The following is a 17136-nucleotide window of genomic DNA, read 5'->3' on the forward strand; positions in this document are numbered from 1 at the left end:
TGACATAATGTGGTAACAGATTTAAACCAACCATGTAATTTTGTTTTGATACTTGCGGCCGGATTACAAACAATATATACGGTATAATATGTTACATATTGTCTTAATTTATTAGGAAATATTCTAAATTACAAATGCAGACTATATGCATACTTTTCTCTCTCTTATATACATGAACTGGGGGCACAATGCAGCTACGTGACAGAACCTGACCAGCTCAGCCAATATTCTATAGCAAACTATGATAATCTGAGATTGTGGCGTAAAGAAAGAATCTGGGGTCAGGCATTCATGGTTATCTTACCTAATAAAATGATTACAGTAGTCCAACGTATAGCAAACTGTGATCTTTAACCGTATAGCAAACTCACTACATTAACCGGTCATTTTAGACTTTTTTAAAGACAGAATAATACTTTGAATATAGATTACAGTTGGTTGTAATCAGGTTTGTGTAAAGGTATTTCGAACATTTTGTTAAAAAACATAAATACTAGTAAAGTAGTTAAATAAATGTATCAAATGCACAACGATAGTAATCATAAGTCATACAATTAAGATATAAAAGCTATTTTTATTTTATTTTAGTTGTTGTGAAATAATCATGTAGGCTATTGATCAATAACTAATGTACAATAAATAGAAATGAAACGATAAAAATCAAATGATATTAACTAATAGAAAAAATAAATTACGTTATAATACAATCTAATTAAAATTGCCATATGAAAAGACAGCTTCATGTGAAACGTGTAGGATTTATGGTATGCATCTTAAACATCGCACAATCTAAAAGCCTTGATTTTTCTTCCGAAACACTAGAGGGCAGGATGCTGGAGAAACACGTGAAGTACCCGCAGTGACTGACAAAGGAGAAACTGTTTTACATTGGGACTTTTGCGCATGCGTGGACCAGCTCACTAACTCGTAGGCATCATGGCGGACGTGTTGGATCTTCATGAAGCGGGAGGCGAAGACTTTCCTATGGATGAGGATGGTGACGGTACGCTTGTTATATCTTTTAAAACGCTCCAATATAATCTTAATTATGTGGTTTGAATTTATTTCGCAGTTGTTTGAGTGGTGAATGTGGAAAGCCCTCGCGCTTTTCCCGTAACGTTAGGCCTATGCCCGTTTGCATAAAGCACCTTAACTTTTTCCCTTAAGTGTGACACGTAAGGGGTGATTTCTCTTTACCAAAGACAATAGGAGAAAAACTTAAGTAAAACTTAAGATATTTTTAATGGTACACTTAAGGGAAAATTACACTTAAGGTGCTTTATGCTACTGGGCCCAAGTACGTTTTGCTCGTGTGCTAACAGTTAGCATGTGTGTTAACAGTTAGCTGATTCAAACCGATTGCGCGCTGTAGTGATTTTCCTGTTTTGTTTGCTGTTTGATATTTAATTAATTGTGTGTGTGTGTGTGTGTGTGTGTTTATGTATCCGTATCTAGAGAAAAAATAAAGCAAGCCTAGCATCTTATCCACTGCCGTTTCTGATCCTTTGTTAATTATAGCGTCGTAACGTTGGCTCGTATCTTACTCGATAGAAACAATGCAGATTCGTGTGATTTTACTTTTATATACCATGATGGTTGCTGTGGGATTTTTTTTGTTGTTGTTTAACTCTCAGACATTGTAATATTAATTCGTTTACCTGTTCATCCCACAGCAAGTATTCACAAGCTGAAAGAGAAAGCCAAGAGGAGGAAGGGTCGTGGATTTGGATCAGGTAAGTCCTCTCTTGAGTCTTCAGTGTTTCCTTACTTGTCTATGAGAGCTCAATTATTCATGAGATAACAAATGTTTTCTGATTTATTTTACAGAGGAGGGTGCAAGATCTAGAGCCAGAGAGGACTATGATACGGTAGAACAGGATGGAGATGAACCTGGCCCACAGAGATGTAAGTGTATTATGAATTTATTGCATTCACTTTGTGCGAGAGTTAGTTATGTCAAAGTTTTAATTAGCATTTAAACAAGGAAAACATTCCAAGCAGATATTTTATATATCTTTATATTAAATATTATGTTGAGTTGTTGTTTAGATTCAGGGTAACTCAAGGTATTCTTAATCACCCTTTTTGAGTGATAAACTTAGTGTGAAGCTTGGGTCTTTTTCCAGCTGTTGAAGGATGGATTCTCTTCGTGACTGGTGTACACGAGGAGGCGACTGAAGAGGACGTCCATGACAAATTTGCAGAGTTTGGAGAAATCAAAAATGTGCATCTCAATTTGGACAGAAGAACAGGTTACCTAAAGGTTAGTGAACAGTGTTTAAATTTTTGTTAATGTAATTTACTGTACAGGACGGGTTGATTTGTTGCACCCATCCACTGTTTGGTTCAAAATCAATGCATAATGTCTCTGTTTTCACATTGATATTTTGATCAGTTTAAAGAGGGATGCATGATGGGTACTAAAGTAAATTATAATTTATGATCGTACTTTTTTGCAGTTTTTTAATCAGGGACAATATAGGGGTTTTAACTAGGGATGAGCAAAAATAGTGATAAAGCAAACTATCGCATTATTATTTTTCCTGATAGTGTATCGATCATCCAATACCTACTTTCAATAAATGAAATGTTGCCCTTAGAAAACCGGGAGCTTCGCAACCACGCCGCTCCCTTTTTGAGTTGGCTTGTCTACCTTTTAAATAACGAACATTCGAGTGCAAAAGACGCAAAATGCGAATGGGCTGTAGAGAATGCACAGACTGACATTAACACTATCAAACTGAAGAGCAGCCAAAACAACCTTGCTGAAAACACAATAAAACTGTACCCAAAATACAATAGAAAAATGTGTTAATTGAAACTATAATGGTGTCTACTGGAATGTGATGGAATCTATTGGTGGGATGTAAAAAGTTGGCCAAAGCAAATTGTATTTACAGCTCTATTGTCTTTATATATTTTTTATTTGAAAAAGTATTGCAATATATTGCAAGTATGTATCATTTTGAAATATATTCAATATATTGTGTTATGACATCTGATATGTATCGTATTGCAAGGCCTTTGCCAATACCCATCCCTAGTAGCAACTGTTGTGATGTTTGCAGTTATATTTAATTTGATTAACAAAAAACAAGGAAACACAGACCTATGACTCAGTTTAACTTACTGTGTGCAATTCATCTCCGGAAACGTTTTGCACTGGGTCCGCTCCATCTGTCAGCTTCAAATGATATCCAAATCCAGTGTTATGTCCCTCGTTTATATAACTTGCAAACAAACAAAAGCAGTGCTCTCTCTTGCTCCAGCTTGTGGACGTGTGCGCATACACTTTCTCCTGTCTCCCTGGTTGAAGAGTAGGGGTGCTTTTCTTCTCGCTCTGGCGGGTTGACGTATGGGCATGCTTTTCCAGGAGAATTGTCAAATACGGGGACAATGTTAAAAAAAACTTGCAGAAACTAGTGGTTTTTTTGTTGTTGTGCATATTATATTGTCATATAATAAGAGTGTGTCTTCCGTAGGGCTATGCGCTGGTTGAGTACGAGACATACAAAGAGGCCCAGGCAGCAATGGAAGGGCTAAATGGCCAAGACCTTATGGGGCAACCAATCAGTGTTGACTGGGGCTTTGTAAGGGGGCCCCCGAAGAGCAAGAGGCGGTAAGTCAGTTTCTTATGCTGTTAAACTGGATTTACACACTCTGTCTGTCTGATACAGGTGGTAATAAAACATGACTAATGGAGTAATGTGCTTTCCTCTAGGGGCGGAAGAAGGCGCAGCAGGAGCCCTGACAGGCGGAGACGTTGATTTTTTTCCCTAAATTGCCTCTGGTGTTTGTCCCTTGTTGCTTTATATATCCTCAAGACCGTTTGGCATCAAATTGAAATGTGTGTATCTCTCTAAATTCGTTTTTTAGTTATTTTTTCTTAAATGTTACTCTGCAATGGTCTGATGAATGACAGGCATCGCTGAAGTATGTTAAAGTAGGTATTTTCATCTTGTACGAAGTGCTAGTACATGTATTTCACTCAGTGAAATCTGTTTTATGATTGGTTATTTGATGTACATTTCCAATAAATTTATTTGGATAAACATCTGTGTTTTTTTTGCCCACATGATTTGCCTGGTGCCGTTTCCAGCAGGTTATGTGCTTGGGGACTATTCATATTGCAAACATCTAATTTAGAAGTATTTCATGTGTTATCAATTTATTTTATTAGCGAGATCAGTATTACCACTAATTATTAAAGCATAATGAGTGTGGCTGTTTACACTTAATGTGAATTTGGGTTTATCACTGTTTTGCGCACAAATCACTCAAACTGTTTTTATGGGTCTGTAATTAATTTACAATACATAGTTCTTAAGAGCTCATAATTTGGTGTAGTAATTCCACTTGAAGCGAAGTAATTTAACCATGGTTGTTAAGATAGTAAATGGCACCAGGTGAGTTTTAACAGGTGTATCTAATGGAAGCCTTACTTATTAAATTATAAATTATGGCAGATGTTTTGTAAGGGATAAATGATTTGACATTTTGCTTTGAAGCACAACTAGCACCACCAAACTTGTTGGTTTGTTTCCCATGAAACGTCCACAACCAAATATCTATGGCTAGAATGAACTGCAAGTAAATGTTTAACAACAAAAATATGCTACTCTTAACATGAACTCTTAACCTTTAAATGTGTCAAGATGAGGTCACGCTGACAAAACATGGAAATGATTCTGATGTCATTTTTCCAGCAACAGCAAATTACATCATAACCGAGTCAACCCCGCACTAACTTCTTATTGCTTTGGCACTGTCACTCATGTCAGAAGCTAGTTCATAGGCTCCTCGAACCGATGCCCACCATGTACAATGTGCCTGTCCAACCAGCGTGGAATGTTGAGCTCCCACTCTCAATTCACATTTGCCCTCATCTCCCCGAAGGCCCAGCCTAATCGGAAAGACGTCCTGACATTTGCTCAATTTCCAGTCGGTCAAACTCAACTCCCCTTCTGATTGGTCCAAAAGGCCAGCAGAGTTTCCTTAGATGGGCGGGTTTTGTAGCGCCTTGGTTGACATTGTTGTTGTTGTGGGAGTAGGAATGTACTTAGTCGTCAAGTCTTTTCAGGACAACGAGCGAACCGTATTTTTGCCATTTACTCAAAGCTAAACAACAAATTTCCACAGAGGAGGACGACTCACTGGCGATTTTCTGCAAGCAAAGACAGCGAGAGAGAAATGTGAGAGAAATTCCGCGAGGCCGCTCGAGGTAAGCACGTAACTGCGTTAGCTTTAGCTGCGCGTGCCCGAGAAAAGCTTCTCGAGCGTTTGTAACGGGAACCGGGTCGAGTTACCTCAGCCCCCCAGAGTAGATTCTTCTGAGAGAAAAGTGTCAGTTATCTATACAGTAGTTTGATAACAAACTATGTGTTCTCTGTGGAGACCTGTGAAAGTAAGGTACCTGAAGGGAAAGTTAGTCAGGCTTTGAAGCAGGACTAGGACTCTGAGGGGACGGTGAGCGAATGGTTGACTGTCCTTAACCTGCTCACACTGGACAAACCAACAGTTAAGCAAAATATTAAAGTTCATTAAAAGTCTAATTAAACTCACAGTATTGCATATGACACAACTTCATCCTCCGTTTCTTAGCTAACATCATTTTTGTGCCTCAATAACTTTAAAAGACACTGAGTGAGTGTCCGTTAGCCGAGCAGCTAACTAACTGGTCATGCGTTGACAGTCCATGAGCAGGAAACATTATGTAGATTTAAAGCAATATATTGTCGACTAATAATTAACAACAATGTGTCCTGGATAACTGCTATTTATTGGCTTTTAATTGGTGTTACGTATTGCTTTATGGTGTTGTTGCGCTACTACTAAATAAATATACGAACTTGTGCCTTATCTTCGAATGAAGAATTGTGGATTGACTGTATTGCTTTACATTTTTATTTAGATTTTATCTTGTGTATTATATGTTTAGATACTTTCTCATAGATTGTATTATTTGTAGTGCATGTATAGTGTATTATGTGTGTTATTAATTACATGTGCTGTCCTGAGTTAATACTTGACATTTGGCTGAAAATTAAGAATTTAGTTGGATGATTTATTGTATGTTTAATCGTGTTACAGGATCCATCCTATTACAGTGTAATTACATCAATAATTTTGTCTTATTGGACTGTAGGATTTTTCAATGGCCTGAATTACAATCCGAGGCAAATGTGATTCACTGTTTGTTGAGAAATGTATGGTAACAATCTTTGCATTGCCCACTCCTGTCCTACTTTTTGTTGTTCTTAAATGTGCCTTTACATGCACATGAAAGAGAAATTGACAGTGCTTTTGGAGGTATTCGAGTGTGTCATTACCCGACCCGCTTAAAATGAAAGCTGTGGCCACTTGCTGGCATGGGTTGGATCCCTACGTTGTGTGGGTACGGTTACATTAGGCCCTGAATTATTCAGCTTTGTATTTACAAGCTCTTTTGTCATGTTGTTGTTTAGTGAAGGCAGCTGCCCATAAACTTGGAAAAGTAGAACATGCTTACAAAGTCTTATGTTTTTGGGCTGCAGTTGCTTGTTTTTAATCATACTAGGCATCATAGTTTAAACACAGGCTTGTTTTTGTAGCTATCGAGTGTCTCTTATAAATCAATGTAATTATGATATGATATCTCTGTGTTTGCAGAGGGTTTAGTAACATTCTACCTTTAGCTCTGCAAACCTATTGTTTTGCCTGCTGTCTGATGTGAATTCAGGCTGCTTATACAAGGGTCAAATGATGTTTGCATGTTGATCTCAGGTTAAGACCTAAACCAGGTAGTGATGATGGTTGAATGGGCAGCTTTAGAGATGTCCTGCTGTTTTCAGGGTTTTGTTTGTTTTACCTGGCTAAAGCCCATTGTGTAGAGCCATGAGCCACACAGAATTGCAAAAGCCTTGTGCATCACCTAGAAAAGTCTTGTGTGTGTTGTGTATGGTTTGCAGTAAATGGGTTGAAAGTTACATGATCTTAGGGATTTTTCTCTGAGTCATACTCTATATACAGCACACCTGAAACAGTAGAAGAAGAAATGTACTCTGGAGTTCAGCGCTCCTTTTTATAAGTAAGACTTCTACATAGTTATGATGATATTGTCTGGTGTTATTAATATGCTCTTTTGTCTGAAAGGGGTCATATGGCGCGAACACTTGTTTTTCTGTGTCTTTGGTGTGTTTCAAGTTGCCCATGCATGTATTAGACACGTAAAATGGCAAAAATTAAAAACCAAAGATGCATTCTATCTAAAAGCGAATGTTCACCCAGACCTGCCTGAAATGCCTTGTATAACCACACACCCACAAATCTAAGTCAGTAAGTGGTATAATTTGACAAAGACCGCCCAAATGTATACACAAGTAATGTAGGTGTACCTGTCAGTACAATTACTTTGGAACCTGATATGGTAAGAGGCGTTACAGTTCCGTCACACGCTTGCAGTATTTAACCAATCACTACGCACTGGATAACTGGCAAATCATGGCACGCCTCGCCTATCAGAGCGATGAGCTTTGTTTAAAATCCACGCTTTTCAGAGAGGCGGGGCAAAGAGGAGAAACAGACATGCATGGTATGTGGAAAATACAGCATTTTTAATCTTTATTCGTGTTTGCACATCACATCTAAAACAAACGATAAGATTATTTTAAAACGTGTTATAGGATCCCTTTAAATAGTTTCGAAATAGTGGCTTTAACATTTTAGTGAATAGAATGTTTGCAGCTGATAAAACGTGTTTGTAAGTTATATAATATTTGAATGTTTATGTTAGACAGCGTAGTTAAACTAAAATCTATTTCTTCACGCAATCTGTTATTTATGGGCCATCGTTTCTGTTTATTAAAAGACTATTTCTAGTTAAAAGTCATATTTCCTTCATAGTACTGTTGTTTACCTTTATCTTCTGTTAACAGCTCATATTTTGTCCATCACACCAGTCTTGAAATTTTTTGTTTTTATGTTATGACTATAACTTGATTTAGCTACATGGAAGCTTGGTGTCAGATAGGAACCTGCTGGTACTACCTGTTAGTTATGAAAATTTAAGTGCCAGACGCCCTCGCCATTTGCCTGAAAACAGCTGGCAAATGAGAGCAGGTGGGGCAGAAACTCCATATCACTTACAGTGTTATCCACAGAGCCCAAAGGCTCCCACAGCAGTCATCTGCCTCAACAAACGCGGGCAATATATTAAATTAATGTGAGACCCCAGCTTGAGAGTTTCAGCTGTTTTAATCTAGGTGTTTTGATTACATTTAGTTGTTGTTGAGCAAGTCTACTGGCTGATGCACAGCACTGGCATCCTGGTAGCTGGTTCAAGGCCATGGGTCTTAAAGCAAAGTACTTGGTGATGCTGGTGGATTAACTCTTATTAGTGCAGATGGATATTTTTTAAGTGACTGCATGCTTCAAGACTGGCCAGAAAACCTTGTCACTAACATAATGTTAAGCTCCAGTTTTAAAACACAGAACTGGTTTGATCCACTTTTCCTAAAGCACTACAGAGCTGCTAGGAACTGACTGTTCTCCTTATTGCCCTAAAGGGCCATGTGACAAGAGCTAGTGTCCACACAGTTTGATTCATTACTCTGGAGAGTCCCGCGAGTGGCGTACCTCGCTGCCCCAAGCCTATACATCAACTTCACATAGCATCTATTTGTAACTGCTATTCTTTATAGTCATACTTCTATTATACCATGCATAATAACCCATAGACTTAAAGATTGGCCAGAGAAAAGTGAGTTCACACAACCGTCAAGGCAGTGACTGTCACTGGGCCCGGTGCCCGGTGTGAAAGTGTGCTGATCACATGGCCCATTCCTCATGCTCTGAACGACAGTCTTGATGCCGAGCCGCCGTAATCCTATCTGAGAGAAGCTGAAGAGGAGTCTTTTGTCTGGGATGATGTCACAGGGTTGAAGCAGAGATGCCTGGCTGTCGCTTGTCCAGCACGTGGACATTCAGCTTAGCGTTGCTGCCTAAGGCTGTGGATGATTTATTTTTAGCCACTTGTAGTTTATTATTATGTCTGAGCGCTCCTCTTGGATCTTCATATATTTTTTATAATTATATGAAATGATTATATTGATATTTATGCTAGGTTTCCTGGCTATCTCATTGGAAGCAGTTAAACTTTACTAAAGTGTTTTGTGTTGATTTGTGGTCATGGTAGGCTTGATTTTTATTGTTTGGTCCCTCACAATTCCATTCAGAATCGAGTCTTGGGTTCTAAATTCCATTCAGAATCGATTCTTGATGTAATTATTAGCAAGGATGTGCGCTACGACTAATTTGACATTCTTTTAAATTAATGTTTTGTTATCGTGTAGTCGACTAGTCTAAAACTGAGAATGGCCCAGAAGGCGGTCCAAAAACTTTGCGTATGGCCTATGTAAGACATTTTAAAGACTAAAGATCATTAATTAATTCATTAATCAGCATTTGCTGATGTGCCAGCCCTGACTGAATCTTTTTGCCTCTCCAAGAAGTGAGGCGATGAGCATTTGTTTGCTTTGATTTGTCTGTGCCTGGGCTTAAAATATGTAGCCTATACAAAATCCATTTTAAGTCTGTTTTTCTGAATCCTAGTCTATAACACTGAAATCATGAACCTTAAAATATTTATTTTAGTGTTTGTTTATTTAAATGATGTTGAATGAAAACAGACATTACTTTTTTAATGATGTCGCTATTTAAATAGCCTACAGTTATAATTGGGCTATAACTATAGCCTAACAAGACATTATATCACGTTTTTATTATTTATAAAGCAAAGCAATATGTGTAAACAACAAAGCAAATATAAAGCAATGTACAAAAAGTACAAATCGAGCTACAGAACGCATTTGATCTTGTGTAGAGTGAATAAAAAATCTGCTTATAAAAGCACACTGCCCAAGTGCCAATATTAGATTATTTATAAAACATATTGGAAAACAATGAAGTCTGCATGTTAATATTATTTTACATGTTCTTGTTAAGGAAATGAAATCACTCTTTCATTTGAAGCTCACATTAATAGTATATCTCGGTCTTACTTTCATCTTCGTAAAATTGCTCACCTTTGGTCATCTCATACCCCACACAGTACTGCCATTCTTGTCCACTCACTTGTCACTTCTCGCACTGACTACAGTATTTCTCTTTTATTTGGTTTACCACACGAGCTTCTTCATAAACTTCAGCTGATTCAGTATTCCGCTGCTCGTATCATAGCCCGGATTCTATCTATACAACACATTACCCCATCTTTCCAACAGCTTCAATGGCTTCCTATCAAATCTCGCATTGAATTAGAAATTCTTCTCCTCATTTATAAAAGTCTCCATAACCTAACTCCTCTTTACCTCTCAGATCTCCTATCATACATGATTACTGTCTTTTTTCCCCCCGTAACAACTGTTTTTCTTCTTTGTGTTTTATTGATATTTGTTGTTGTCTTCTCTATAACGTATGATGTACGCTGACCTTGAGTTGTTTTTGTGTAATTTTTGTTTTGTTTTCAATGTCAACTTGTAGAAGCTTACCGTTTAAACGACCAGTCGATTAGTCTTGCACATCCCTACCAATTTGCATTATTAAGATGTCCTTGCGTCATGTTTGCGCTCCGAGTCATACTAGTGTTGGTACTTAAACACCCATAAAACATAATCAAAGCTTTGAAAACCGCTAAAGAACGGCACCTTTAATACAACAATGTGACTTGTATTCATCTTTGAGTTACAGTACTAGCCTTTGTCTAAGACTCAACTAGTTTCCCATAGAACAGTGAGCATTGCACATTTTCTGGATGACAGAAGCTGTCTGACATGCTTGTGCACTTCAGACTATGCCTGTTCAGACAACTAGTTTGTGAATAAAGGGAAAACCCAAGTCATGTAAACACTGCTGTTTTCCTCTTCGTCCACAGCATGTTAAGTTTAGGTTGGCATAGATCCACTGCGCTGTAAAAACTATGACAGATTGTTTGCCAGGGTCAATGAAAACACGACTATTGTTAATTCATTGTTTTCTAACACAGCAGTCCATGAAGAGTATTGCCATTGGGCTTCTGGCTCAAAATGCACTGGACTGATGGCACTGCATCATTATAGGTAGTTATAAGAATATTGTGTAAGAGAACGCATAGAAGTCAGTGACAGGACTGTCTGCTTTTCTGTTTGTCATCCAATGTGTTACCAGAGATTTCAACTTGGCTGGTTCCGTGCAGCAGTAAAAAATGTCTGATTTAAATTTTTACAAAGGTGGAAACAGCCCTAACTGGAACAGAGTATTAAAGGGGTCGTATGACATGGCTAAATCTAATACTCTAGTTTGTTTTAGATGTAATGCAATGTGTATACATGATTTAAGTTTCACAAACTGTACATGTAACAGTATTTTCCACATACCGTGCATGTTTGTATCTCCTTAGAGCTCATCGCTCTAAAAAACTAGGCGTGCTATGAATGGCCAGTTAACCAGTGCGTAGTAATTGGTAGAGTATTGCAAGCGTGTGAAGGAAATGTAGCTCCTCTTACCAAAATTGAAACATCAGGTTCAATGCAATTCTACCACCAGGTATGCTAATCTTACTTGCGTATACATTTGGTCGGTCTTAGTCAAATCATTCCACAAACTGATGTGGATTTGTGTGGTTACACGAGGCGTTTCAGGCGGGTCTGGATGAACATTCGCTTTTAGATGGAATGCATCTTTTGTTCCGACACTTTAATTATTTTTGTCTAATATTGGTCTAATACATGCATGGGCAACTTATTACACACCAAAGACACAGAAAAAACATGTGTTCGCGCCACATGACTGCTTAAACAGCCTTTCATGTGATTACATTCCTCAATGAATTATACTAAGAGAAATTAACAGTTGCATTACCCCCCATCAACACTTGTAACAAAAATGCTCCAAATTTACATTTATGCATTTTGACAGAAAGTTATGCCGATGCTTGTGTTGAGAGGTGTGTCGAAGCAAGGACGAAAGTAATGTGGAAGGTTCAGTACTGTTTAAAATATAGTAGCAGTGGTTGCGGCAAGTCCCATTGTCAAGGTTTTCTCCGTCTTATCATGGAAAGCATTATGTTTTGTAATATTTATAGAGCAGGGGTTTGCCCGATTTCTTTTTCTGCATTTCCCCTCATACAGCTGTCTGTTTTTGAGACTTGGTGTAATGTTTGACTTTGAATAAATGTGGCTATTTTTAGAGATCAATAAGAGGCTTTTTTAGACTGGCCACATTGCTGATAAGAACTTGACGTAATCTGGTCTCGCAGTGCAAAATTTGCGAAAATATTTAAATCTCTTTCATCAGATTTTTGACCTTTCTCTAACTAGCCTTTAAAATAATTTGGTCAACAGCTTTTTGACACTATTGCCAGTTGCTTCATGGGAGAGAAAAACGTTTTGGGCATCTTAATTAAAAAGTCATGACTTCTAATGTTTACCTGGTAGAAGAATTACAGATGGTAGTTCTTTGAGCTGATTTTGGGAATGCATTGAATGGTGATCATAGATTTATGCATTTGAACTATTTAGCAGTTTTGCTCAGCTGCAAATGAACAAAACATCAGTGGATCTAACAATTGCTTCGGCATCCGCACTAATGACTTTTTAATGAGGGCTGGGCAGGATGCTGAAGAGCAGATATTTGTGGTGCGGTCCCTGACCCCATGCTGTAAATTTGACCGCGTTTACATGTATCCAAATTAGGGATGGACCGAAAGGAAAATTCGTGGCCAAAACCGAAAAAGAGGAAACCAAGGCCGAAAACCGAAACACTGAAAGAAATTAGGCCAATTATTAGTACCCTTGCATTTATGGCTATGACTACTAACTTTACTAAAATCAAGGCATTGCAATTGCATAAATATTAAAGTTTCAAAGAATAAATAAATTACAAATTATGCAAATATTTATTTAGCACATTGCAACAATGCACAGTATAAAATTAAATTCAACTAAGATGTTTAACTTGACCCCACTCATGTGTATATTAAATAATAATGTACAGGTCTACTGGCCTGCTGAAAAGTTGTACAATTAAATGTTCTCTCATGAAAACAAAGTGCATTTAGGTCAAGTGCATTTTACATTTTTCTCTGTAGGCCTTCAACATAATAATGTATCCAAACAAAGACTCCCACAGCCCATATGTTAACTGTAGAACTTTAACAACAACAAATGCACCAAGAATTGCAGATGCATAAAGTTGTAAATAAGTAGCGTAAGAATAGAATAACCTACTTATTCTGTCGTCTGAAGCGCTATGATGTTCAGGAACGGAATTTGGAGAAAAACGTGTTTAAAGTTAAGTTATGAAAATAGAAGCCCAACAGTCCAATATCACAAGTAAAAAACACTTTACAGTGGTAAGAGACTTACTCTTATAACAATTTAGTAAAAAAAAAACATGTCCTAGTGTTAAAGTCTATAAAAATACTGTACAAAACCGTTGGAATAAAACAAAAGTAAGTAAAATGTTGCAGCGCACATTTAAAGAACGAGGGGCTCTGCCATTATCACTACACAAGGAAAGTGACAAACATTACGGACATCAACTAATAAGCAGTGAAGCAAGTTTTAAGTTGTTTATCGTGTGCATAGTGTCTGGACTTTTGATCATCTCTTGTATATTTTGCGATCGCGGTCCGGCTCGCCTGAGCAGTGGAGCGGGCATAACTCCTGGTGCCGTAGACTGAGAGCTCTGTCATCTCACGATAACATTGTATAAAAAACTTTGCATGCCATAGTTTACACAGGACTGGCGGGAAATGTGCATTAATACTTCTTCATATTATGTGGTTTACTTTGATCGGTGAACTGTCGTTCCCGCGTCCAAGCACGACATCCGACGGGTTTTCCCAAATCGCATCACATGTCTAGTCAGTCAAATGACAACGACACGCAGATCGCTTCGCGAGCATATCCTGCTGAAGGGAAACGGGTGTTTACAAATTGCCCTCATTGTAATCTGCCAGAATGACGGGCGGCCATCAGATTTTTCCGTCACTGGTAAAAAAATCTGTCCATGACAAAGAATCTTTCGGATTACGCGACCTCTGCTTCACACTCGTAAAGGAATATTGGTCGCACTCTAGAGCCCTGAGGGTGCATGCAGTTTAGGAGACGCTTTAGTGCTGCGATTAAAGGAATAATGTCAGCTAAAGATGCATCAAAGGAGCGGTATCTGTTTGTGTCATCACAACATTTCGGCCACATTGTTTCGGTGATAAAAGTCTTTCCACCGAAATTTTCGGTGGCCGAATTACTCGGTGCACCCTAATCCAAATAATCCACTTGATATCGGATTGTTGGCTCCCACTGAAAAGCCTTCATGTAAACGCCTTAATAAATCTGATTTGGATCGATTCGATTTAAATTTCGATTCGATTGAAAGGGGTTTGTAGACCGAAAGCAATACGATCAGAATGAAAAATAATGCATGTAAATAATTGAATCGGAGTATTTTCTCAAACAGATTAAAAAAATACCTTTTGCACATGCATAGATCAGTGCTGTGTATATTTTAATAATCTAATGTTTGCAAAAAAATATTGAAAAACATGGAACTCACCACAATAACATTCAATGGCACTCGCACAATTAAGTGAAAGGAGACATCGTGCTGTGTATATTCTAGGGCTGGGGTTAACGATTATTTATTAAACGATTAATCTAATGATTATTTTTATCAGTTAGTCGACTAATTGGACTATTAATCTAACGATTATTTTTCTGTTGCTCTATTAATAAAAACAATAATGTATCTCAAATAAATACCCCAAAAATCTTAATATACTTTATTAAACAACAGTTTTACACAGCAAAAAATATTCTTTTTTTTCACAAAATAAAATTAATTTAGTTATACAAAATGAAAGACCAGCCTGTTTACTCTTTACAGTACCAACATAACTCTCTTGTTCAAAAAATTCTAAAGTTGTAGTGCAAAAAAAAAACACTGTGCAGTGCACAGTATAGACATTCCTGAGTGTTTTACACAATATAAAATTCCTGTTTTGCGTATATTTTGCGTGCATTGCATCTCTTTCCCAAGATAGGACGCCAGATTGTTTGCTTTGTCCTAGAAAACACGAAAGCAATGCATATTAGAACAACAGCTATGATTGTGGGGTATTTTAAATCTACTCTTAACCTCATTGTAGTGCTATGCAATGATTCATTTATTTGAATGCTAACGTGGCTATCTAGCAGCTGTGCAGTTTGTTTGTGCTAGGTTAGTAGCTTACGTTCACGTTAGCTAACATCAGCTACTATAGATACCAGGGGGCTGCAGCCGTTAGCTAGCTTCCATTCAAGATAACACTAGCCAAACACAGCTGTCTAGGCAATGGGGTGCCTCCCTTTCAGATGCTCCAACATTGCTGTTGTGCTGGCATGGTATGCCAACTCCATTTGGCAAAGAACGCAAAAAACGACACCTTTACGTTTGGGACTAAATTTGAACTATTCCCATAACCATGTTTTGGTCTCCCACGTGTGTGAGCTGCGAAGCGTCGACGCAAAAATATGACGTTGAAGTCATCGACGCGTCGCTACAGGCCTAGTATGTTCTGCCGGACTCGTATGTTTTTTTTTATAACAATACATTAAGAAAAGAGAGAACATAGTATTATTCAAAACTTTATTTTCATACCACATGTTAAAATACTGACTATATTGAAATTATCCATCCATTCAGAAACTAAGTTTGAAATGAGATGTTAGACGCTTGTGCAGTGTTGCCAGGTCCCGCTACGTTTAAAGTACATGGATGATCTGGACATTTTTAAAGGTTCTCGCAGCTTTATCTTTCCTACAGGTTAAAAGAGTAATTATGATGTTCATCAGATGTTGATATGCGAGGTCATGTGTGTGTGAGCTAGTTTTTGGATTGTTTGAGAGCCCTTGGACTGGATTTTTTACGCGAATGATCTGGCGAACCAAGCTATGCGCTCGCACAGAAGTTCTGTTCGGAAATCTGAAAATATTTCATGTACTGTACATATAAACAAGTTTTTTAATCAGAACATTAAAGGGACATGTAAACAGCACTGAAATGATCTGAGATAAGATTGAATTAATTCGGATTGACAAAAATTGGTGCATGTAAACATAGCGAGTGAATAATTTTCCTGTCCTGAGAAAGGAGACATGTCCTGCGCATCCCCACCCAGCCCCCTGAGCATACTCATTTTAGTTTTATATAGTGTCTTGTCTTTGCATGACCCGTCCCTGTAGAGCAGCAGCTGTGGAGTACCTTTAGGTTGCAAATTAGGTTTATCTCCTCTTTGCTGCATCTCTGAACATTAGCAGTGATGTTGCATAATAATGCAATGCATCCCATTTCTAAAATAATTATGGTGATATCCAGCAGTTTTGCTTGCTAATTAATTTTTTATTGCAATTGAATATTCGCTCTAAATTCGCTTCATTATAGAACTTAACTTTTTCCTCTTTCTTTAACTACTGAATTTGTATCCGGATGCGCTTTACATCTTGTAAGTGCTTAGCACTAAATTAGTTTTTTTACATTTCATTATTTTCAGTGTTGCTTAATATTTTATGCTCCGCAAAATAAAAACTAAAATTTTGGAATATACAAAATACTACCCAGCCATAAAGACAATAGTGGACCCTCGTAGAGCTGCTCTTTCTACAGCTGTGGTGGAATCGCTCTTTGTCAGGTCCTGGGCTTGGAAGAATCTATATACTCTTTTCTGGCAGTACCCAGTATTAGCTCATGTCCCAGTTTAGTGTACGCACAACTTTAACTCTAGTTTTACAGCATGCTTGCAAGGAGCACCAAGTAGGACTGTACAGAACATGGATTCAGGGACATCTAAAAATCATGCTGTACCAGCCAGGGCAAACTGTAAAAAAAAATGTTTAATTATATTTTTGCTATTTATTCGCAATTCACCTTCAAATATTATATATCCTTTTACTTTTTGTGATTTTGGTTTCTTTGCTTGGCATTCAGTTTTTAGTGAGGCCAGAAAAATTACTTTTCATTCTTTCACAATGTGCAACACTGCAATTTTCAAGCGTCAAGCATGAGTCAAATTCTCAGCCACATTTCTGACTGACAAGCATTTTTGCTCTGTGAAGCTCAGCTATTTGTGCTGTTGCACTCTTT

At 37.7% G+C, this 17136-nt stretch overlaps 2 protein-coding genes across 5 annotated transcripts in view; both read left to right on the forward strand.

Moving 5' to 3' along the window:
- The first annotated feature begins 865 nt into the window (after positions 1 to 865).
- On the forward strand, positions 866 to 4052 carry rbm8a (RNA binding motif protein 8A). Its single transcript, XM_056761789.1, has 6 exons — positions 866 to 1003; positions 1674 to 1733; positions 1828 to 1905; positions 2127 to 2263; positions 3483 to 3619; positions 3722 to 4052. Exons 1-6 carry the CDS (start codon positions 937 to 939, stop codon positions 3765 to 3767), a joined length of 525 nt encoding a protein of 174 aa, XP_056617767.1. The 5' UTR covers positions 866 to 936; the 3' UTR covers positions 3768 to 4052.
- A 961-nt stretch (positions 4053 to 5013) lies between these two features.
- otud7b (OTU deubiquitinase 7B) overlaps positions 5014 to 17136 on the forward strand; it is a 31438-nt gene continuing 19315 nt past the window's right edge. For all 4 annotated transcript variants that reach the window (XM_056762713.1, XM_056762716.1, XM_056762715.1 and 1 more), the window contains exon 1: positions 5014 to 5221. The gene's annotated coding sequence lies outside the window, so the exon portion shown is untranslated. The remainder of the gene's footprint in view (positions 5222 to 17136) is intronic.

Source organism: Triplophysa dalaica, chromosome 12 (genome assembly GCF_015846415.1).
Source record: "Triplophysa dalaica isolate WHDGS20190420 chromosome 12, ASM1584641v1, whole genome shotgun sequence".
NCBI classification, from domain to species: Eukaryota; Metazoa; Chordata; class Actinopteri; order Cypriniformes; family Nemacheilidae; genus Triplophysa; species Triplophysa dalaica.